Source organism: Mus pahari, chromosome 23, assembly GCF_900095145.1.
Source record: "Mus pahari chromosome 23, PAHARI_EIJ_v1.1, whole genome shotgun sequence".
Lineage (NCBI taxonomy): Eukaryota > Metazoa > Chordata > Mammalia > Rodentia > Muridae > Mus > Mus pahari.
Window position 1 is genome coordinate 14500714 of NC_034612.1, and position 21844 is coordinate 14522557.

Genomic DNA, 21844 nt, shown 5'->3' on the forward strand with positions numbered 1-21844 from the left:
AAAAACCAAAAAAAAAAAAAAAAAAAAAAAAAAGACACCATGACCAAGTCAATTTATAGAAGGGAGGGTTTACCTGGGCTTCCAGTTCAGAGGGATGAGGGTCTAAGCTCATCACATGGAGACTTGTGGAGCAAGCTGAGAACTCATAGTTTTAGACTTTAACAGGAAGCAGAGAGAAAACTGGAAATGGTTAGGCTCAACACCTGCTCCCAGTGACTTTGCCTAGCAAGGCCACACCTCTTAACCCTACCCAAACAGCCGCCACCAACTGGGGACCAAGGGGGCAACTGCCAGAGATTAGAGAGGGTATCTCATTCAAATAGCCAAGTAACTAAATGCCTCTGGTACAGTGATGTGCTGTCAGGCGTGACTATATGACATTATGACATACGGAGAAAACACGGGTCAGGTGTCCATTCCTTCAGGCCTGAGCTGCAGTGCTGTTGGCCATGGGTCCACAGTGAACCATGACAGATGACGTCAGGTTTAGACGTCACCCAGTCCTTAGTTGGTTTTTATTAAAAATTATTATTATTTTATTTATTTGTATGTATATGGGTGCTTTGCCCGCATGCCTGTCTGTCTGTGCCCCTGGTGCCTGCAGAGGCCATCAGATCCTCTGGAACTGGAGTTATAGATGATGATGACTGCCATGTGGGTGCTGGGAATTGAACCTGGGTCCTTTGGAAGAGTGGTCAGTGCCCTTAACCTCTGAACCATCTGTGTGGCCCTACGTTGATTACTTGTTTATTTTGTGATGCTGGGCCTTGTTCGTGGTAGGCAAGTGCTCTGCCTCTGAGCTGCCCTTCAAAGCCCTTGATTTGCTGAGACCGTTGTAAAAAGATCCAGAAACTGTCTGAGGATGGAGGATACAGTTATGCGATCCACCCTGGTTCTCACAGGATGCTGACCCTGGGGTCTCCCCCTCCCTGTGGGCAGGTAGGAGCCATCATCATCACCCCGACTCGGGAGCTGGCCATTCAGATCGCTGAGGTCCTGTCACACTTCACAAAGCACTTCCCGCAGTTCAGGTGTTTGGTGCAGGGCCCTGGAGATGGCACTTGGGGTGGTGGGTGGCGGGATCCCTTACTGGCCTGGATTGCTATATCTTGCCACACTCGCTCCAAGTCCCGTTGCCTGTTTCAGCCAGATTTTGTGGATCGGAGGCCGGAACCCTGGAGAAGATGTGGAGAGGTTCAAACAGCATGGGTAAGCCTGCAAGTCCCTGCTCCTGTCCTCTCTTGCCCTCAGCTGAGAGTCTCTGTGCTGGACCTCAGGCTCACTGGGGTCACCCTTGGGGACCTGCCCACCTCCTGGTCCCCTTGGCTCTGTGGACACTTCATAGGCCTCGTAGGCTCACGTTCCCTTGGGAGTCGGGGCAGGTGCGTCAACAAGGCTGGGGACACCTGGTGCCCCTGGTACTCACCTGCTTGAGCCTTGTCTGGCAAGTCTGGCTGCTGTTGCTGCCAGCTTGTGAATATCTGTCTCAGTGGGTAGAATCCCAAGTGTGCATGCGTCTTCAGATTTGTTTCAACTGTTGCTTGTTGTCTACATTGTGCAAAAACATGTTATAGGCGGCCAGTGTGCAGGGACACATTAGGGCCTCAGTCTGCTGGTCCAGCTTCCTTCCCTCCACTCCCTTTCCCCTCCTTCTTTCCTCCTCTTCTCCTTTTTTCTCCCTTCTTCCCTCTGTCTCTCCCTCTTGCTTCTTCCCTATTTCTTGTAGGGAGCTGGGATTTGAACCCTGGTCCTTATGCATATCAGACAAGGCTATGCCTGTAAGCTACCCTGGCACCAATCTACTTTCCTTTACCCTTGTGTTCCTTGATGTGGTGTGCTGCAGGTCAGAGGTCAGCCTGAGTTGTGTGGGCCAAGTGGGGTTGTGTTGCAGTTTCTCTGCTGGACAGCGATGGCAGAGATAGTATATAGTAGGAATAAAGGTGTGGCTGTGTGCCAGCGGTGTGCCTGGGATAGAGCTTGTGCACTTTGCCAGAATCCTGGCCTGTAATCCCGTCCTCCTCTCCCCCGGGCCTTGCTGTTCCTACCCTGCAGTCATCATTCTGCTGGGGATTCAGATGGTTTTGCAGGGTGGGGACTTGGTATGTTGGTAGCTGTCATCCATGTTTCTGAGAGCCATGGTGCAGTGGTAAATGGGAACTTTCTTTCCAAAGCGGGAACATCATTGTGGCCACCCCAGGCCGCCTGGAGGACATGTTCCGGAGGAAGTCTGAGGGTCTGGACCTGGCCAGCTGTGTGAAGAGCCTGGATGTGCTGGTCCTGGACGAGGCAGACAGACTTCTTGACATGGGCTTTGAGGCAAGGTACTAGAAAGTGGGCTCCGCAGGGGTGGGTGAGCCTGGGCGAGGGCAGGCCTTTTTCCGTCTTGCCTCACAGCTAAGGACTATCATTGTCACCCTGCGGTAGCACTTCAGACCTCGGGTTCTGTCACCTGGCTTCATTCCACTTCTTTTATTTTTAAAAATTGAATCCATGTATTTGTATTAAAGTTTGAGGTAAAGTCTCATTCTGTGGCCCAGGCTGGCTGTGAGCTCTGCATCCTCCTACCTCAGACTCCTGTACAGCAGGAGCACAGACAGACGAGCCAGTGTGCCTGGCTGGTTCCCGTTTCTCTGTTTCTGAGTTTCTGAAACTACGGTTTTCCATCCCAGTTTCTCTGATTTGTTTATGTNGTTCAATAAACTGTCTTTAGGTATGATTCACGTATGTAGCTTGTCGATTATTAGACGTTTACATTGGGAACACGTTGAAGGTNTAGAGGAGGAAAGGGAGTTGTAATTTATTTCCCAGTGGTGTGACACTTAAATGTCTTAATGACCTTAAATCCTCTCTCATTGTCTTTTTCTCATGGAGCTGGTTTTCACAGTGCTGCCGAGCACCGTGCCTCCCGCATGTGTGGCCGTCACTGAATGGTATCCCTAGCCATCTGGTCTTGTAATATTTGATTCGTCTTTGCAGGATCTTACTGTGTAGCCCAGGCTATCTAGAACGTAGCTATGTAGCCTCGGTTGGCTTTGGACTCTGCAGTCCTCTTGCCTCGGCGTCCCTCNCTCTTCACCTGGCTCCTCTGCTCTTTAAATCATGTGTAAATGNGTGCGTGCNCTCTGTTTCCAGCATCAACACAATCCTGGAGTTTTTGCCAAAGCAGAGGAGAACAGGCCTCTTCTCAGCCACACAGACACAGGAAGTGGAGAACTTGGTGCGAGCAGGCCTCCGGAACCCTGTCCGAACCTCAGTGAAGGAGAAGGGTGTGGCAGCCAGCAGCACCCAGAAGACCCCATCCCACCTGGAGAACCACTATATGGTGAGCACAGGGCCTGCTGCCATGTCTTGCTGTGAGGCGGCGATGGTGGGAGCTGGGGCTGCCCTCACAACTCACGGGGAAATAAATGTATGGGTATGTCCTTTCAGCAATTTGAAATGCATTGGGAGACAGCCAGAACAATTGGCCAGATGACGAGCGATTCTGCTTGTTAAATGAATGGCTAAGTTAATGGTAACATAAATGTATTTTTATTTTTTGGTGTTTTGAGAAAGGGTCTCTTTATTTTGTAGTTCTGACTCTCTTGGAACTCTCTGTGTAGAGCAGGCTGGCCTCGAGCTCACAGATATCCTCCTGCCTCTGTTCCAAGGGTGCCAGGATTAAAGACATGCAGCACCATACCCAGCATAAATGTATCTTAAAAGTTAGTTGTATTTATTTGTCTGTCTGTAGCAGTCAGAGGACAGTTGTGAGAGCCTGTTCTCCTCAGGTTGCCGGCCTGATGGCGCACCTTTGCCTGCCTAGCATCCTTGTTGGCCATGCATAAATACATGTTAAGCACCTTGCCTCTAAAGCTCCTGTGCTGAGTGATCACACTCACTTGGGTGTGAGGGGTGTGTGTGTGTGTGTGTGTGTGTGTGTGTGTGTGCGCGCCTGTGATGACAAGGTGGAGCTGGGTGTGCAGATGAGACCCAGCAGACCCTATAGGCTAATCGAGCTCTGCTGCGTCCTGCTCTGCTCCACAGCCCCCCCCCCCCGTCACCTCTCTAACCTGAGTCTGACCCTGTTGGTTTTGTGGCTGGAAGTCCCCCATGCCTTTTTGTGCCTCCCCTCCTAGGGGAGGGGTTGAGTGTGTGGGATTTGATGGTTAGGCCTCATGGTTCTGTTGTCTTCTGTTCCTAGGATGGGTCATAGTGTGGCAGCACTAAGGAATTTGGACAATTCTCAGGTCACAGTGTTTTCAGGCACTCTGACCCTGTAGAGTGAGGGGGTCGTTTCTTTAGACCCTGAGGGATATCTCAGCCTCCACTACCCACAGAAATGAGGCTGGCCTGAACGGTGTTGACATTGGGTGCCCCGGAAACGTAGGTTGGCTTGGCCTCAGGCATTGCTTAAGAAGGCAGGAGGGCAGTCTTCCAGGAGCGGCAGGACACAGCACTCAGTACAGAGCAGGGGCAGCCAGGGCAGGACTTTGGGGGGGTCTCAGCTTTGTCCCTCGTAGAATGTGTGCTGTGGTAGCACGCATGGCAGAGGGCTGTTGGCTAGTGATCAACCCACATACTGGTTCAGGGTGTGAGGCGTCAGTGAACCACATAGATTCCACCATGGCCAACGACTCAGTCATTTAGATGACTGTTTAGAAATGTGTGAGCAAGAGAACTTTTTTAAAACTTAAAAATATTTTATATGTGTTTGCCTGTAGAGTGCATGCCTGTGGTGTGTGTGTGTGTGTGTGTGTGTGTGTGTGTGTGTGTGTGTGTGTTTTCTTCTGGAAGAGAAGGCATGCTCTTAACCATTGAGCCATCATTCTAGCCCAGAGGAACTTTTGAAAAGTTTACTTATTGTCTGGAAGTAGCGGTTCACTTTTTTTTTTTTTTTTCGGTTTTTGGTTTTTGGAGACAGGGTTTCTCCTGTACAGCCCTGGCTGTTCTGGAACTCACTTTGTAGACCTGGCTAGTCTCGAACTCAGAAATCTGCCTGCCTCTGCCTCCCGAGTGCTGGGAAGTTCACATTTTTATTTGCAGAAATTAGAAGGCTTTTCTCTGAATTAGAAGCCATCCTGGTCTATGTAGCAAGTTCCAGGCCATCCAGGACTACATACAGTGAGTCCAAGACTCAAAAAACAGTTTTTCTTTTTTTCTTTTTTTGAGATAGTACGTATCTGAGAGTGGCCTTGAACTCNTTATCCTCAGTCTCCCTTACGCGTCCTGGGATTACGGTCCAGAGCGCCCATGCTCCATGGGTTAAATGTTTTAACCTACAGTGTTAGTTTTGCTAAAATCCGGAGAATCCCATTTACCAGGACTGAATGTTTCCAGTTGGAGCCTGTCTCCGGCAGCTCTTCAGGTCGTCATGGATATTCATTTCTGGAAAGCCATGCTTGCCTTAGAGTGCCACTTTCAGGGTCCTGCCCCAGAGTCAAGCTTGGAGGGAACGGGGTTCCTGGTTTTCCTTAGACCCACTGACGGACGCCTGGGCCAGGGAGCTGTCCCGGCCCGGCTGTGTGCTGGCTCTGGGAACAGTCACCTCATATGGCTGTGCTCCCCAGTTATACAACTTAAACTGAACACTGGCAGCAGCACTCGATTCAGCTTCTCTGAGCCNTGCAGGCTGACAGATGTCACCTCTAAGTCTGCCTTGTTCTGGAGGAAATGGGATTCCTCAGTCGTTCAGGGGACGGGCCAGTGAAGTGGCTCAGTGGGTGAACAACAACTTGGTTTCAGTGTGGGCACAACACCCTCCCACCTCTGTCATGGGTGCCCTCCGAATAGGCCAGCATAATCACACAAACAGATAGAAGCTATGCTGGGTGCGCTGGTGTACCTCAGGAGGTGGAGACAGGACTGGGACTTACAGGCCAGTCTTGAANAGTTTGAGACCAGTTTGGGCTGTGAGAGAGGCCTGGTCTCCAGAAAGAGGGGCTGGGGGTGGGGGGTGGGGGATAGGGGGTAGGGTCGGGAGGCTGAATCTGAGACCAGCTATGGGATTACTTTACTTTTACATGTATGTGATATGTGATTTCCCCTAACCGCCCCCTCTCCCCCCATAGATCTGTAAGGCAGATGAGAAATTCAACCAGCTGGTCCACTTCCTCCGGAGCCGTCAGCAGGAGAAGCACTTAGTCTTCTTCAGGTAGTGCCCAGGCTGTGGCTGGAGAGGCAGGGGAGGTGCTCGGCTGTGAGGCTGACAAACCCAGCCTCTTCAGCCCACACCGCATCCTGTAGCTCACACCACGGTGACGTCCATCCCTCCATCCCCCTCCCCCTTGCTTCTGAGAAGGTGGGGCCCCCCTATCCCAGCACATCAAGTCTCTGCGGGATGCCTCGCCTCCTCTCCCACTAAGGCTAGACAAAGCGACTCTGCTCCATATGCACCAGGGGCTTCAGCCAGCCCTTGTGTGCTCTTTGGTTGGTGGCTCAGTCTGAGAGCTCCCAGGGGTCCAGCTTAGTAGACACTGCTGGTCTTCCTGTGGGATTCCTATCCCCTTCAGGGCCTTCCATAAGGGTTCCCAGTCTCCGTCCAATGTTTGGCTGTGGGTATCTGCATCGGCTTGCCCCTGGGGTGGGTCTCAAATTGTGCTGGTTATCGGTTGGCCATTCCTTCAGTCTCTGCTCCATCTCTGTCCCTGCAGTTCTTTTAGACAGAACAAATTTGGGGTGAAAGTTCTGTGGGTGGGTTGACTTTCCTTATCCCTCCATTGGGAGTCTGGCTTGGCTACAGGAGGTGGCCTCTTAAGGGCCCACATCCTCCTTGTTAGGCAGCTCGGCTCAGCTTGCCCCCATTGACTCCTGGGAGCCTCCCTCATCCCGGGTCTCTGGGATTTCCTAGAGATTCCCTACCCCCAACCTTGGCAGCTGCAGATTTCCATTTATGGGCCTTTTTAAAAAAAAACTTTTAAGTGATTAATTTACCTGCATGTATGTCTGTATGAGTGTGTCAGGTCCCCTGGAACCAGAGTTACAAATAGTTGTGAGCTGCCATGTGGTTGCTGGGAATTGAACCCAGGTCTTAATCCCTGAGCCATCTCTCCAGCCAAGGTCCCCTTGTCAGCAANTCTGTCCTCACTTTCTCAAGAGGACCCTGATCTGTCACTTCTGCNCGTCTCTGCANCCTTCCCCAGCTTGGGGACCCAGGTGGCTGGTGACTGAGCGGGTCCCCTCTCCTACACAGCACATGTGCGTGTGTGGAATACTACGGGAAGGCCCTGGAGGCGCTCATGAAGAAAGTGAAGATCCTGTGCATCCACGGGAAGATGAAGTACAAGCAATAAGATCTTCATGGAGTTCCGCAAGCTGCCCAGGTGAGTCGGGGTAGCTGTCCTTGGCGGCGGCAGACAGACAGTCACCCTACTCCTCAGGTCCTACACTCACCCCTTTCCCTCTGCCCTCCGGAGCAGAGTAGTACCCAGTTACTATGTCCTTGAGGACACCCAGAGTCTGGTTTGGACCCTCACCCCATATACTGAGCCTGGGTCACTTGCTTAGTTACTGGATCTCCCTGTTCCATCGCGGGCCCCTGCAGTCAGAAGCTGAAGTGTGTTCACTGCTGTGGCTCCCAGGCCCCGGCACAGTGGAGGTTTGTCCGATTGCTTGCTCCTGGGTAAATAACAATAAACATAGTCCCTTAGCTTTGGGACTCCTGTAAGCTCTGAACTGCAGAGCCATCTCTCCAGCCTCCTCCACCTCCCACTTTTGATGGCAGTGTATAAAGTCGGGGAAGGTTGTAGGAGGAAGAAAAAAGAAATGAAAAGATCACATTAAAGAATGTAGCAGTGTGTGTGGGCAGCTCGGGAGTGCTTCGCTGGGGTGCGCTGCAGGTTGCACTGCAGGTCGCACTGCAGGTCGCAGAGCATGGCTGCTCTTCACAGTGCTCCTCTCTCCCTCCTAGTGGGATCTTGGTGTGCACCGATGTGATGGCCCGGGGAATTGATATACCCGAAGTAAACTGGGTTTTGCAGTACGACCCTCCCAGCAATGCCAGGTATGCAGGGTGCTGATCCTCTGTCGGGGAGTGGGCTGAGCGAGATAGGGATCTGGAGGAAGTGCATGCAGTGAGATTTCTGACGTTTTAAAATGATTCTTAGCCGGGCCGTGGTGGCGCACGCCTTTAATCCCAGCACTTGGGAGGCAGAGGCAGGCGGATTTCTGAGTTCAAGGCCAACCTGGTCTATAGAGTGAGTTCCAGGACAGCCAGGGCTACACAGAGAAACCCTGTCTCGAAAAAACAAAAACCCAAAACCAAAACCAAACCAAAATAAACAAAATGATTCATTTGTTTGTTTTGTATGAGATAATCTCGAACTTCTAAGGGGTCTGTCTTCATCTCTTGAGTGCTGGGGTTACAGGCATGGATTGCTACATTTGGCTTAAAGTTTTGAAACTTAAAGCTCTATTACCTAGATTAAACGGCAGTAGTAGGCTAACGGCCTGATAGCTTTTGACATGTTAATTAATAGTGTGTTGTTGTAGCAGTCACTTTCAGACAGATGTGGTGGCTCCCACTTTTAACCCTGGTATTCAGAAGGCTGAGCTTAGGATGGCATGCAGGCAGGTTCAGGAACCTGGGCTGCTGCATCGAGACACTGTCTGCAGCAGGGTGTGTGCAGAGGGATAAACATGGACGAAAACCCCACTACTGAGAGTTCATGCTGAGTGCAAATTAGAGAATGTTGAAAAGAGCAACAGACTACTGTCAAAGGGGGGCGGACACCCCTCGCCCCTCACACACTTGTTTCTTTTTGGTTGGTTATTCAAGGCAGGTTTCTCTGTGTAGCCCAGCTGTCCTGGGGCTCATTCTGGGACCAGGCTGCCTCCCTCTGTATATAGACCAGGCTGCCTCCCTCCGTATATAGACCAGGCTGCCTCCCTCCGAATATAGACCAGGCTGCCTCCCTCCGTATATAGACCAGGCTGCCTCCTTCCGTATATAGACCAGGCTGCCTCCCTCCGAATATAGACCAGGCTGCCTCCCTCCGAATATAGACCAGGCTGCCTCCCTCTGTATATAGACCAGACTGTTTCCCTCTGTATATAGACCAGGCTGCCTCTATATAGACCAGGCTGCCTCCCTCTGTATATAGACCAGGCTGTTTCCCTCTGTATATAGACCAGGCTGCCTCTATATAGACCAGGCTGCCTCCCTCTGAATATAGACCAGGCTGCCTCCCCCTGTATATAGACCAGGCTGCCTCCCTCTGTGTATTGACCAGGCTCCCTCCCTCTGAATATAGACCAGGCTGCCTTCCTCTGTATATAGACCAGGCTGCCTTCCTCTGTATATAGACCAGGCTGCCTCCCTCTGTATATAGACCAGGCTGCCTCCCTCTGTATATAGACCAGGCTGCCTCCCTCTGTATATAGACCANCTCTGTATATAGACCAGGCTGCCTCCCTCTGTATATAGACCAGGCTGCCTCCCTCTGTATATAGACCAGGCTGCCTCCCTCTGTATATAGACCAGACTGCCTCCCTCTGTATATAGACCTCTGCCTTAGCTGTGCTAGGATTAAAGGCGAGAGCCACCGTGCTTGGTTTTCCTCACACATTTAAGGGATGCTTTTTCTGATGCCTGTTATTCCAGGGCACTTTTCCTCAATGCCCTTCATTGCTTCTCAGTTTTCCCTGCTGTGTGGCCCTGAAGCCCAGCTTTAGTCAGATGTCCTCAGGGCCACTAGACCTCTAGTCCCTTACAGTCCTGTTGGCAGCGTCTGTTTCTTTGCAGCTCTTCTATGCTCTCTGGCTTGTGGTCACATGGGCCCTGAGTTGTGGGGCCTGATGGCTCTGTGCAGCACTGGGTACCTTCCTGGTTGGAGCCTGGCTGTGCTCACTGCGACCCCTGGGGTACCACCCCACCCTGTTCCCCCAGTGCCTTCGTGCATCGCTGTGGACGCACAGCCCGCATTGGCCACGGTGGCAGCGCTCTGGTGTTCCTGCTACCCATGGAGGAGGCCTACATCAACTTCTTGGCCATCAACCAGAAAGTAAGCAGCGTGCTGGCCTGGTAGCTGCGGGTCACAACCCGAGAGGAAGGAGGGAGGGGCTGGGCGAGGGGGGCATCAGCCAGCACCATGACTTGGGGACGCCTCCTATTGTTGCCCTTACTGGTTAGGATTTCTTATGTGCAATGTCATTTTGAAACTTTAAGAAAACTCCCTAAAGTCCTTTTTGACTAAGAGATGTCCTCAGGCTGGACTTGGCTCCTGGCATTTGGAGCTCTGCATGGTGTGTCCTTGGTTTATTAGCTGGGGGCGCTGGGGTTGGAAGGACCGCAGGAATAGTGAGATGGTGGTCTCTGTTTAGTGCCCCCTGCAGGAGATGAGCCTCCAGAGAAACACTGTAGACCTTCTGCCGAAGCTCCGGGCCATGGCCCTGGCTGACAGAGCCGTGTTCGAGAAGGGCATGAAAGCCTTTGTGTCCTTCGTGCAGGCTTATGCGAAGCACGAGTGTAGCCTCATCTTCAGGCTGAAGGGTAAGCCCGGGCTTCGCCTTCTTTAACATGGCTTTTCTTTGGACAGGGTCTTTCTGTAGCCCTGGCTAGCCCTGCTATGTAGACCAGGCTGGCCTCAGACTCAGAGAGCTCCTCCTCACCTGCCTATCGAGTACTGGTATAAAAGCTGGGGGTGATTAAAGTTTTGTGCCACTGTGCCTGGCATAATCATTTTCTTTGGGTGTCAGGGATGCATTGTCTTAATGGCCTGTTAGGGTTAGTGTCCTCTAAACCTCTCAAAGAAAATCCTAAATAAATAATAATAATAATAATAAAATTTAAAAAAAAAAAGAAGGAAAAAGAAAAATGGAAAAAAAAGGGGGGGGGACTCTGAGTAGATGCAAATTAGCTGCCATTTCCACCTTGAAAAAAAAAAGTTGCTTACAAAATTCTAATTAGGGACTGAAGAGATGGCTCAGTGGTTCAGAGCACTGACTGCTCTTTCAGAGGTTACAAGCTCAATTCCCAGCACCCATATATTGGCTCACAACCATCTGTCTGTCATGGATCCGATGCCCTCCTCTAGTGTGTCTGAAGAGAGTGAATGTGCTCACCTGTATAAATAAGCCTTTTAAAAAATTCTAGTTAAGGGGCTGGAGAGGTGGCTCAGTGGTTAAGAGCACTGACTGCTCTTCCAGAGGTCCTGAGTTCAAATCTCAGCAACCACATGGTGGCTCACAGCCATCTGTGATGAGATCTGACTCCCTCTTCTGGTGTGTCTGAAGACAGTGTACTTACATATAACAATAAATAAATTAAAAAAAAAACTTCTAGTTAAAGTAAATTTATTACTTTTTTGGGGTGTGGAGGGGTAGGTTGGAGACAGGGTTTCTCTGTGTAGCCCTGGCTGTCCTGGAACTCACTCTGTAGACCAGGTTGGCCTTGATCGCACAGTTCCTCCTGCTTCTGCGTCTGAGCGCTGGCATTAGAGGCGTGCGCCATCACTGCCGTGTGACTGTGCTACCTCCTGGTGCTGACGGAGCTCTTTGCTTTCAGACATTGACTTTGCCGGGCTTGCTCGAGGCTTTGCCCTGCTCAGGATGCCCAAGATGCCTGAGCTAAGGGGAAAGCAGTTTCCTGACTTTGTACCAGCGGACATCGATACCGATACCATTCCATTTAAAGATAAGATTAGAGAAAAACAGAGGCAGAAACTTCTGGAGCAAAAAAGAAAAGAGAGGACAGAAAATGAAGGAAGGAGAAAATTCATCAAAAATAAAGCTTGGTCGAAGCAGAAGGCCAAGAAGGAAAGGAAGAAGAAGATGAATGCAAAACGGAAGAAGGATGAGGTAATGTGTTGTTCTCTATTCTATAAACTCCACCTTGTGACATTGCACTGGGAAGACATGTAATGTCACCAGAACAGCACGGTTCACCCCAGCCTGAGCTGCGCACATTGTCTCCCACCCTCTCTGCTGGCCCCAGTCACTTCTGGGGCCCCTGGTTAGGCTGCTGTGTTAGATGACCTCAGAGCTCGTAGATCTCACAGGGTCTCTGCTCTCTAGACCCAAAGCTGACACTCGTGTTGCTTCTTGTGCACTCAGGGTTCTGATGTCGATGATGAAGACATGGAGGAACTCCTTAATGATACGAGGCTCTTGAAAAAATTTAAAAAAGGTAAAATCACAGAAGAAGAATTTGAGAAAGGGTTGTTGACAAGTGCCAAAAGGACAGTCCAGCTGACAGGTTTAGGTGTCTCAGACTCGGAAGAGGACAGTTGATCTCAGAGCCTCGGGTGAAGGTCACCTCACTGGCCCCATATTTCTACTTTTGCTATCTGGAGGACTATCTGGAAAGCTGTCTGTTCAGCCTGGGAGAAACCAAAGGACTGCACACACGAGTACTATGAGACTCCCATAATCTCACAGAAGTGTGCTTAGCTATTAGAATGTAAATAACAGATCTCAGTATTTATTTTGATTAATTATATTTTTTTTGGATGGTTTTTGTGCTCTATTACAGACTTAAAACATGTGTGTATGTGTGTGTGTAATTCCCACTCCTTTTCAGACAGATAATGAAGTATACTTGATTTTAGGCCTTGTAAAGTCTCTAAGTATTTATTCCCAGGCACTTGACATCTCCTTGCCTGCTCTCACCCCAAATGTCGCATGTCCTTTGTAGCCCTACCAGGAGCACCCACAGAGGCAGAGGGGCCTGTGTGCAGGGTTTTTTGTCTTTTCCTCCTCTCTTCTCATTGCACTAGGGGCTACACTCTTGTAGTGGTTTGCATATACTTGGTCCACACGAAGCGGCACTATTAGATGTGGCCTCATAGGAAGTGTGTCATGGTGGAGGTGGGTTTTGAGGTTTCCTAGTCTCAAGCGCCACCCAGTGTGTGTGGGAGAAAGCCTCCTGGCTGCTTTTGGGTCAGGATGTAGAACTCTGGGCTTCTCCAGCCCCACATCTGCCTACACACTCCCCTGCTTCCCACCATGATAATAGACTAAGTCTCTGGGGCTGTCAGCCATCCCCAATTAAATATTTGCCTTTACTTTGCTTGGTCATGGTGTCTGTACACGGAAACGAAACCCTAAGACAACCATGTCGTCCAGGCTGACTTCAGACTGACCCTCCTGCCTTAGCCTCCCATGTTCTGGGGCCACAGGCTGCGGTCACGACACCCAGAGTGGGGTTGAGAGCATTTTGGAACAGGCTCTGGTGGTGTCTTGAAACCAGGAAGGGGCTCCTACCCCGAGAAGTTAGGCCTTTTCTTGTTAAAGGGTTCTGCCCAATTTGCTTGCACTGTTTCTGGTCTGTGTCAACAACTTCGATGAGGCAATACCATATCTAAATTGTTCATATAATTTATTTGAAAAGATCCTGATTTGTTTCCACATTTAACTTTAAAAAGCTGTTTGGGTTCTAAACATGTTTAAAGTAAACTCGGATTTTGTACAGACAACGTGTGTACACAAGCAGTGCCGCCGGAAAGGCTCCTCCGTTGGAATTTCTCCTGTCTGCCTTGAGCCTGATGAGGGGAGCCCCGAATCCAGATGCCGTCAGCCGGTGTTTGCTGCCTTGTGAGGCACCGTAAGGTTTGTACTCAGCCGTCTGAGTGCGCTATGAGAAGGGGGTCCTGCTCCTCGTGTGCCGCCTGTCCTCAGGATTGCAGCCATTGGTAATCTCAGTTGTCCTTCCCGAGACTGGGTTTCTGAAAACTGTCAGGGTGCCTCAGCTTGGTTCTACAACTGGGAACATGCTTCAGATGTGACAGAGCAGAAGTCAAGGATTCCTCAGGACATGTGATGTCCGACTCGGTCTCGGCCCCTGGTTGGCTGGAGTGCAGAGGCTGCGCATCCTGCACACGGCGTGCTTCCTGCCTGCATGTCAGCAGGAAGGACTCAGCTCATAGGTACAGCTTGATGAGCTCATCGCTTACAGCAGATGGGGTCAACACACCCAAGTCCGTAAACAGCAGGGTGATGAGGGATGGGGAGGTGTAGTCCACCCATGGGTGTTCCTTTCTGAGATCCTGCCCAGTCTGCACCGACTTCAGAGTGTCTGCCTTGTACTGAGGAGAAAAGAACGTGGTTAGCTGGACAGGTCTTGTGTCCAGGCTCTGCAATGCTGAGACCCTGGCTTGAGCTGTAAGTTAGCTCTTGCCAGGACTACCCATGGGTCAGGATATTGGCTGTGCAGCAGGCTGGCAGGGACAGCGTGTCCAGGATACCTTCCCATCCCACAGGAAAGAGGAGGCCACCATGGAAGTGCCTGGCCAAGGTCACATGGTTTGTAAAAGCAGAGATGAGATGAAGAAACTGGGGTTCTGCTACCAGCCTCTCTGCAGAGTGCTATGTACATGAGGTTTTGCCCACAAATGTGCCCAGGTCCAGTTCTCATCTCTACACTGGAAAAGCACCGGAGGAAACAGCAATGGGAAGGGAAGAACTTTCTGGATCATTATGGTTTCAGGGTGCAGTCAAAGACCCCTGTCAAATACATAGAACTTACCTTAAACTTATCTGGGACATCTTCCTGGTTGAGTGGAAAGAGCCTTACAAACTTGAAACTTTCTGCAACCACATAGAAGGGTTTGTTCTGGGCTTTGGCACACACGGCCATCTGGTTGGTTCCAATCTGAGAAGCCACAGAAAATGGACAGGGTGAGCTTGAATAGCTCAGTGAAACAGAAGGAAGCACAGAGTAAGTGTAATTTTGGCGTGGCAGTCTCTTAATGTATTTCATGCTGGCCTTGCACTCAAGTGTGTCTTTGAACTTCTGATCCTCCTCCCTCCACACCACCTAAGGCTGGGATTACCTGAGTTCCACCAGGCCTAGTCTATTCAGTGCTGGGGCTTGAACTAAGGGTTTCAGTATGCTAGACAGGCATTCTACCAGCTAAGCTGTATTCCTAGCCTTCAAAGAGGACCTTTTAAGGAAGAAAACAAATTTTCTTCCAAGATAAATGTTCCCAAAGCACATGAAAAGATGCCAGCATCACCAGTTAGAAAGTAAGTGCAGTCTAAGATAAGCCAGCACTTTCCGTATTTGGGGGTCGCAGACACCGAGGACCAGTGTCTACAGCTGCACCCTGCACCACAGCCAACAGTAAGAAAATCCAAGTGTCTACTACAGGTGAGCATGGGCACATGGCCATGTTATAATGGACTAGTACACTGCTTGAAAGCACGCAGCAGTGACACTTGCTGCAGTGGGGCCAGTGAAGTTTGTCAATCTCTGAGCGTCATGTAAATCTACTTATTTGTGGTTCCCTGGCCTGGAAAAATCAGGACAGAGTAGAACAAAGGTGACCAGGGACATGAGAAAAGGCCATCTGGGACAAATAGAAAGCTTTATAAACACTGGTAATAGCATGGTGTGCATGTGCTGAACGCCAGTGAACCATAGATTATGACAGCGCATGCACAGCTTAATATGATTATGACATTTGTCATAGTTTCCAAGGTAAGTGACAGAGAAAATGTAATAAACCCTGGGGATGGAAGTCCTCAATCAAATGGAAACAAAACCAGAGACACTCAATTCCAAGCTGAATCCAGTTTGCCTGGGTGTGACGGTCATGTCTATGATCTCAGCACTTGGGAGGCACAGACAGGAGTTTGAGACAATTTGAGGCTATCCTGAGCTACATAATACCCGGTCTCAAATCACAGATCCAAACAAAACCACCTATTGTGTATGAATGTAAATGCTACTGACTAAATTCACCAAGATCAGCCTCCAAAGAAGAAAGCTGACAAGGTCTGGCTCAGGCTGTGGGGCTTCTGGGAGCACAGTACCTACCTTGTTAATGATGCCTCCATTCTCTACCACTCCTTCAGCACCAACTATGACAAGATCTGCTTTCTCCATGATATAGCTGAGGAAATAGAAAAATGGAAATACTTGGTTGGCCTGGTACTCACTCACCTGCCTCTGCCCCAGTGCTGGGACAGTAGGTGTTTATTGTTTAAGACAGTACTACTGAAGATCTTATCCAAGAGCCCCTTAGCCACCTCAATAGTGAGCTTTCTTTCAAAGGACTACTATTCTTCAGTGGGTCATACATGCCGATGACCCAACTTGGAAGATGCTCCCAGTGAGCCACTGCACAGCCAGGTAGGTATGTGGACACAGCACAGTGACCACTTAACTGCTGACCATAGCCAGGTATGCGGACACAGCACAGCAGGTCTGAGAAACAAGACCCCAGCAGCCTGTCTCCTGCACTCATGACCTCGTGATAACCCTGCTATACGGTATTTTAAGAGTAGAGATGTTACCCAGTCAGATTTTATGGACAGGATTCAAACTCTGCTTGGAGCCAGCAATGCAGGTACACAGGAAGAGTCACACTTACCCGACAGCCGCGTCCAGCACCACAGTGACAGGGACATTGAGGTGGGAGAGGGCTTTGGCCATTTTCTTACTGAAGGTGACATGAAAACATGACAGTGAGACCCCACAGTGACTCACGATGAACTTGATTTAGACAGACATGTCCTGTAACCTCGGTGGCTTAAGGGGCAGATGCTGATTCTGAACCAAGCCAATAGGGACCAAGTTCTTTTTAGATGTAGTTGTTTTTATTTTATGTGAATAGTGGTTCGCCTGCATGTATGTCTGTACAATGCATGAATGCTTGCTGCCTGAGGCCAGAAGACGGAATAGGATCCCCTAGAAATTACAGATGGTTATGGAGTTGGGGGCTAGAGATGGCTCAGTAGTTAAGAGCATAGGCTGCTGCTCTTCCAGAGAACCCAGGTTCAATTCCCAGCCTCCACATGGCATGACAATGGTCTGTAACTCCGGTTCCAGAGGACCCAATACCTTCACAAAGATATCTATATCTGTCTATCCATCCATCTAGGCAAAACACCAATGCACATAAAATAAACCAATCTTTCAGGATAGTCGAGGCAACACGGAGAAACCGTGTCTAAAACCCACTGAGCCGGAGGTTGGGCTCCAGAGTGTCTGACCAGCCTGGGCAGACAGGCTCACTTCCCAGGACCACAAGGAAAACAGAACAAAGTTTGCTTTTCTTCTTTTCTGGAGATGGGGCTGTTAATCACCAAGTCTTTCATCTAGTGTCCTGATGTTCCTCTGATGTAACTACCTAAAGAAAAACCCTTAAAAAACCCAAAATATTGGAAACGAAACAAAACCACCAGAGCCTGCACTGTGTCCCTGGGATCCACAGGGACTTTCCTCCCAAGGCCGGGAATAGTCATGAACGGGTCCAAGGCCAAGGTTGATTCCCTGGCCAGCGGCGAGATACTTGCCCAGATAAATCGGGCTGCGACTCCGTGATATACACACTGAATCGTTTCTTGGCTGCCACGGCTTCTTCCAGGACTCTTAGGACGACTCTGGAGTAGGCGTGAGTCAAAATTCTCTATGGAACAAGAGACCTCCATCAGAGGGGCAAGCTGCTTGCCAGCCACTGCCCACCCTCTCTGCACTGCCATTTGACTCCTGCTTGTCAGGTGAGGCTCCAGTACTCCACTGCCCACCCTGTCTGCACTGCCATTTGACTCCTGCTTGTCAGGTGAGGCTCCAGTATTCGACTGCCCACCCTGTCTGTACTGCCGTATAACTCCTATTGTCAGGTGAGGCTCCAGTATTCTACAACCAACCATGATCAGAAGGGTGACATAACAGTACGCTGAAGGTCAAGCCCACTGAGCTTCAACTTTTCAACATTTCTGCCCCCCAAACTAGTGTACCGATCTCCCCAGCAGAACCCTAAGGCACATAGCCAGTACATCTGGAGGCCCATGGGTTGGCTTCCCAGGCCATAAGATATAGAGCTTGCATACTTGGACCTACAAGTGCCAGGAAGAGTAGGTAGTAACAGTGGTCAAATGAGGCCACTGGCAGTGGAAGGCCAGTGGAACCAGGCCCTAGGTGCCTCTTGTCACATGCCCCACTAATGCAGCCACCCATTTTTCTAGGAGTAAAAATCTAGCCACTAGACACAAGCTGAGCTAACAAGTTTTTCAAAACTGACAGACAAGCACAGTGCAGTAATATAGCCACCTGTGGTGCAGTGGTGACTTGTGGACTCACACATGGCCTATGCTCTAAGAACAGAGGACTACACAGGCCAGGTGGTGGACGTGGCTGTCATAACTGCTCACTAGAACCACGGCTGCTCAGGCCTCATCTTAGACCTGAGGCGCCTGCATTTAGCAAGTCCACGGGTGACCTGCCCACAGCTTTGAGATCCTACAGCTCTGCTTTGAACCCAGTCAAAAGGCTAAGGGCAGGTTGCTGTAGATTGTAGGCGAGAAACCCACACTACAGCCACACTCTGTGAACCAAGGAGAGGAGGGTCGTGGCCTGGCCTCCAATGGCCCAGGTCTGTGACACCACCATTTCCACAACCTCTCACGTATTTAATAGCATACTTCAAAGGTGAGAAGCCCAGTAAAAGCCAGGGTGAGATCTGAGTCAGGGTGTGAGCAAACACAGGCGTGGTCTGGGAGGCTGTGCTGATGGCACACTGCCTCCCAGAGCCAGTCTTTTCAGCGGAGCCGTCTTGGACAGCGTGTGCTGAAACTGGTTTGTGAGCATCTGAGGGGCCCAGACCGTGAACACAAGAGTAGCATCTGCAGGCAGGTGATAAAGAAAACAGGGTTCATCACCTGGGGGAGTGGATAAGCTGGAGACTGGCTGAGCCTGCTGTTCCTCATTTAACTAGGAACAGGTCACAGCTATAAATTGGACAGTTCCACCCAGTGCCAATGCTGGCTTGAAGGTGCTTGGCAGTGACCACAGTAACAGCTAGTCTGGGCAGACTCACTTCAGCTAAGAACTCAATCATAAAAGTCAGAGCCAGTGAAATGGGTCAGTGGGTAAAGGTGCTTGTCACCAAGCCTGATGACCTGAGTGTGATGCCCAGATCCTACACAGTGGAAAGATTCAATTCCTCAGACCCCCACACACTCACTGTGGCACCTAGGTATACTCACACAAACACATACAAAAGTCATGTGATTCAAAAATCCTTGGAAAAAATAGCTTACTAAGAGGTTATGGGCGTAGCTCAGTGGTAGAGCATGTCTAGAAGGTTAGAGGTCCTTGCTTTAACCTCCAGCCCCACATAAAAGTAAAAAGCCTATTATACCAAGACCCACTCATGCTGGTCTCATGTTCTCCCCATTCACAATGATGAGCCGCTATAATGTCTATTTACAGCGTGCACTACAGAGCAGCTCAGTCACTCCTCACCCAGGCTGGGAGCTGCTGCCCGTATTAACATACAAGAAAAGTTCAGGACAGAGAAGTGACTGTTCACGGTCCCTGCAGTAGGTGACAGAGCCAGCATTCCAGGCCCAGCAGTGTGACCCCAAAGCTCTTGATTTTAGCAGCACAAAAGAGGTGACTACTCACCGCCCCATCTTTGATAAAAGTATGGCACAGATTAGCAATCTTATTTCTCGACAGGGATATTCTTCTCAGGAACAGCTCTCCTCTCTCAATCATGATCTTCTTACATTTGGAGTAGTCCTGGGAAGGGAAGAGCCAAGTGAAGGGAGGAGGGAGGGAGCTGCCAGCCAAGCCCAGGGCATCCGAATTGGCACATAGAGAGGAGGGGTCCGGGGGAGGGCGGGGCTTACAGAGTACTCCAGGGAGGTGAGGCTGATGAAGCGAAGGAAGAGCTCCCCTCCGGAGGACACGGCCACTGAGGAGTCCACACCACAGAGGGTTTTTATGGCGTAGGTGAGATTTGCTCTCAGGCCCTGGAGTGTTTCTCCTGCAATGATGAAGTGAGGAAAGTGATGTTCATTTAGTGTCACCGCCCTTGCTGGTCTGCGGCTCACTTTTTTTTTTTTTTTTTTTTTTTTGGTTTTTCGAGACAGGGTTTCTCTGTGTAGCCCTGGCTGTCCTGGAACTCACTCTGTAGTCCAGGCTGGCCNTAGCCCTGGCTGTCCTGGAACTCACTCTGTAGTCCAGGCTGGCCTCGAACTCAGAAATCTGCCTGCCTCTGCCTCCCAAGTGCTGGGATTAAAGGTGTGCGCCACCACTGCCCAGTGCACCCACTCTTTCAAAGAACACTGGATGCTTCTCTGTGCCACCCACTGGGAGACGCTGCATGAGAGAGGGCTCTGTTCTCATGGAACAATATATCAGCACAGAAAGAGACAGACACGCTACAAACTGGAACAAGGACAGGAAAAGGCAGGATGACACGCGAGGTCCAGCTTCTTTGCGAGGCTGGCCTCTTGCATTACAGGCCACTGAAATCAAGACTTGATGAAGGACTCAGACATGTGGAGACCAGTGAGGACAGCTCCTGTGTAGATGTCAGGGACACCAAGGCCTAAGAAAGGGACACACTTGATTTAAAAAAAAAAAAAAATAATAGATAAATAAAAACAAGAAGGCCATATGGCAAAATGGACAAACTGCTTTGTGATGCCAGCCTGGTGGCTGGAGTAAAGAAAGAAGCAATTCCCAATAGCTGTCCTCATGTGCACCCACACTAATAACAAAAGAAAAAGTAAAGGTCAAAGAGACGAGCAGCGCTGGGGAAGGTGTCTGCAGCAAGGTCATGGCAGTCATTACTTAGCAGGGGCAGATGAGATCTGTGAGACAGACCTGCAGGCTCCAAAGCATCCGAATGTATGTTATGTATGCCGGGAAGACATGCAAGGCTGTGTTGGAGAAATTCTCCTCTTGGCCATCCCATGAGAATGAAAAAGGCACACATTTTGTATAAGAGGTCATGTTATGCCCAGGATCTTAACACTCAATACTCAGTAGGTCTCTATGAATATTGATACCAGAATTTATTCCGGAATATTATAGCCCTGCACAGAATAAAGAACAAGCTAGGCGCTTGGTACGCGACTACAAAGCTAAATTATTGCTCTAATGTAAGCCTTTAATTCAAGGCTGTATTGTTGCCTCTTGCATCAGGCCATATTTTGTAGGTGGCTGGAAATCCTTTCGGTGATAACCCAAGGGTTTCCTACAGGCCCACAAGTCTACCATGGACAGAGTGGCTGGCTTTGAGACTGTACATAGAGCTACATTGTCTGCCTGTTCACACTCCGTATAGTCATCTAAAGCCTTTCCTGAGGCCCAGACCGTTCGGGGCTGACCCTTCTTACCTTTATCTCTCTTCAAGAACTCCAGCAACGTCTGGATGGCAGCGACTGCCGAGGCCATGTTAGGATCCCCTTTCATCTGAGACTTAAAGTATTCGATTAACTCTAAGGAGAGAGGGGGAAAAAAAGGATCAACTGAACTCAGCAGGAAGAGGCCAGAGAGTTTGGTAACAACTGCTGAACTTAAGAGGCATTTTTTTTTTTGTTTTTGTTTTTCGATACAGGGTTTCTCTGTGTAGCTTTGGCTGTCCTGGAACTCACTCTGTAGACCAGGCTGGCCTCGAACTCAGAAATCCGCCTGCCTCCGCCTCCCAAGTGCGCCACCACGGTCGCCTTAGAGGCAAACCCATTTTTTAAGAAGCAGCCTTTAAAGTTAAAGGGGGCCAGATGTGGGCAGGGACATACTTCTTCCATATTTTACAAAAGCTATTGGGGCACAAGGCATAACATTCAGGGGCTAAGACCAGAGGCTAGTAGTATCCTAAGGACTCCGCTCATCCACTTCATCCATGTCGCCTGCAGCCTTTTTGAGCCGCGTCCGCCAATCGAGTCTGCGCATGTGCACAGACATAGACGTTTACAGTCCGCTTTTAAACTAAAAGCGTCCGCCCGGAGCTCAGGCCGCCAGTGCGGAGGCCGCGGACGGCGTGTCCCCCGCCGCTCCGTGGACACACTCACCAGCGTCCTCCATGGCTTCCTCGAGCGGCGTCCTCGCAAGGCACCGGCGGCGAAGCACAGGCTGACAAGCGTGGCGCCCTTCTCGCGCGTCAGTTCCGTCGCCTTCGGGGTGCGTGGC

General features: G+C 50.1%; 2 protein-coding genes across 2 annotated transcripts in view; one reads left to right on the forward strand and one right to left on the reverse strand.

Annotated features, from left to right (window-relative positions):
- The window catches only part of Ddx55 (DEAD-box helicase 55), a 16314-nt gene extending 3054 nt beyond the window's left edge, over positions 1 to 13260 (forward strand). The window contains 12 exon segments of the mRNA XM_021186833.2: positions 940 to 1031; positions 1147 to 1209; positions 2172 to 2321; positions 3133 to 3322; positions 6051 to 6133; positions 7172 to 7264; positions 7266 to 7301; positions 7889 to 7981; positions 9866 to 9980; positions 10300 to 10468; positions 11483 to 11775; positions 12031 to 13260. Of these exon segments, the coding sequence (XP_021042492.1) occupies positions 940 to 1031; positions 1147 to 1209; positions 2172 to 2321; positions 3133 to 3322; positions 6051 to 6133; positions 7172 to 7264; positions 7266 to 7301; positions 7889 to 7981; positions 9866 to 9980; positions 10300 to 10468; positions 11483 to 11775; positions 12031 to 12207 (1554 nt within the window). The 3' untranslated portion in view covers positions 12208 to 13260.
- A 17-nt stretch (positions 13261 to 13277) lies between these two features.
- On the reverse strand, positions 13278 to 21805 carry Eif2b1 (eukaryotic translation initiation factor 2B subunit alpha). The gene is made up of 9 exons (XM_021186936.2): positions 21727 to 21805; positions 21052 to 21153; positions 19555 to 19691; positions 19328 to 19444; positions 17215 to 17327; positions 16290 to 16358; positions 15734 to 15809; positions 14441 to 14566; positions 13278 to 14000 (listed from the first exon to the last, which is right to left on the reverse strand). The coding sequence occupies exons 1-9, from the start codon at positions 21737 to 21739 to the stop codon at positions 13836 to 13838; spliced, it is 918 nt and encodes a 305-aa protein (XP_021042595.1). The 5' UTR covers positions 21740 to 21805; the 3' UTR covers positions 13278 to 13835.
- Positions 21806 to 21844: the final 39 nt, after the last annotated feature.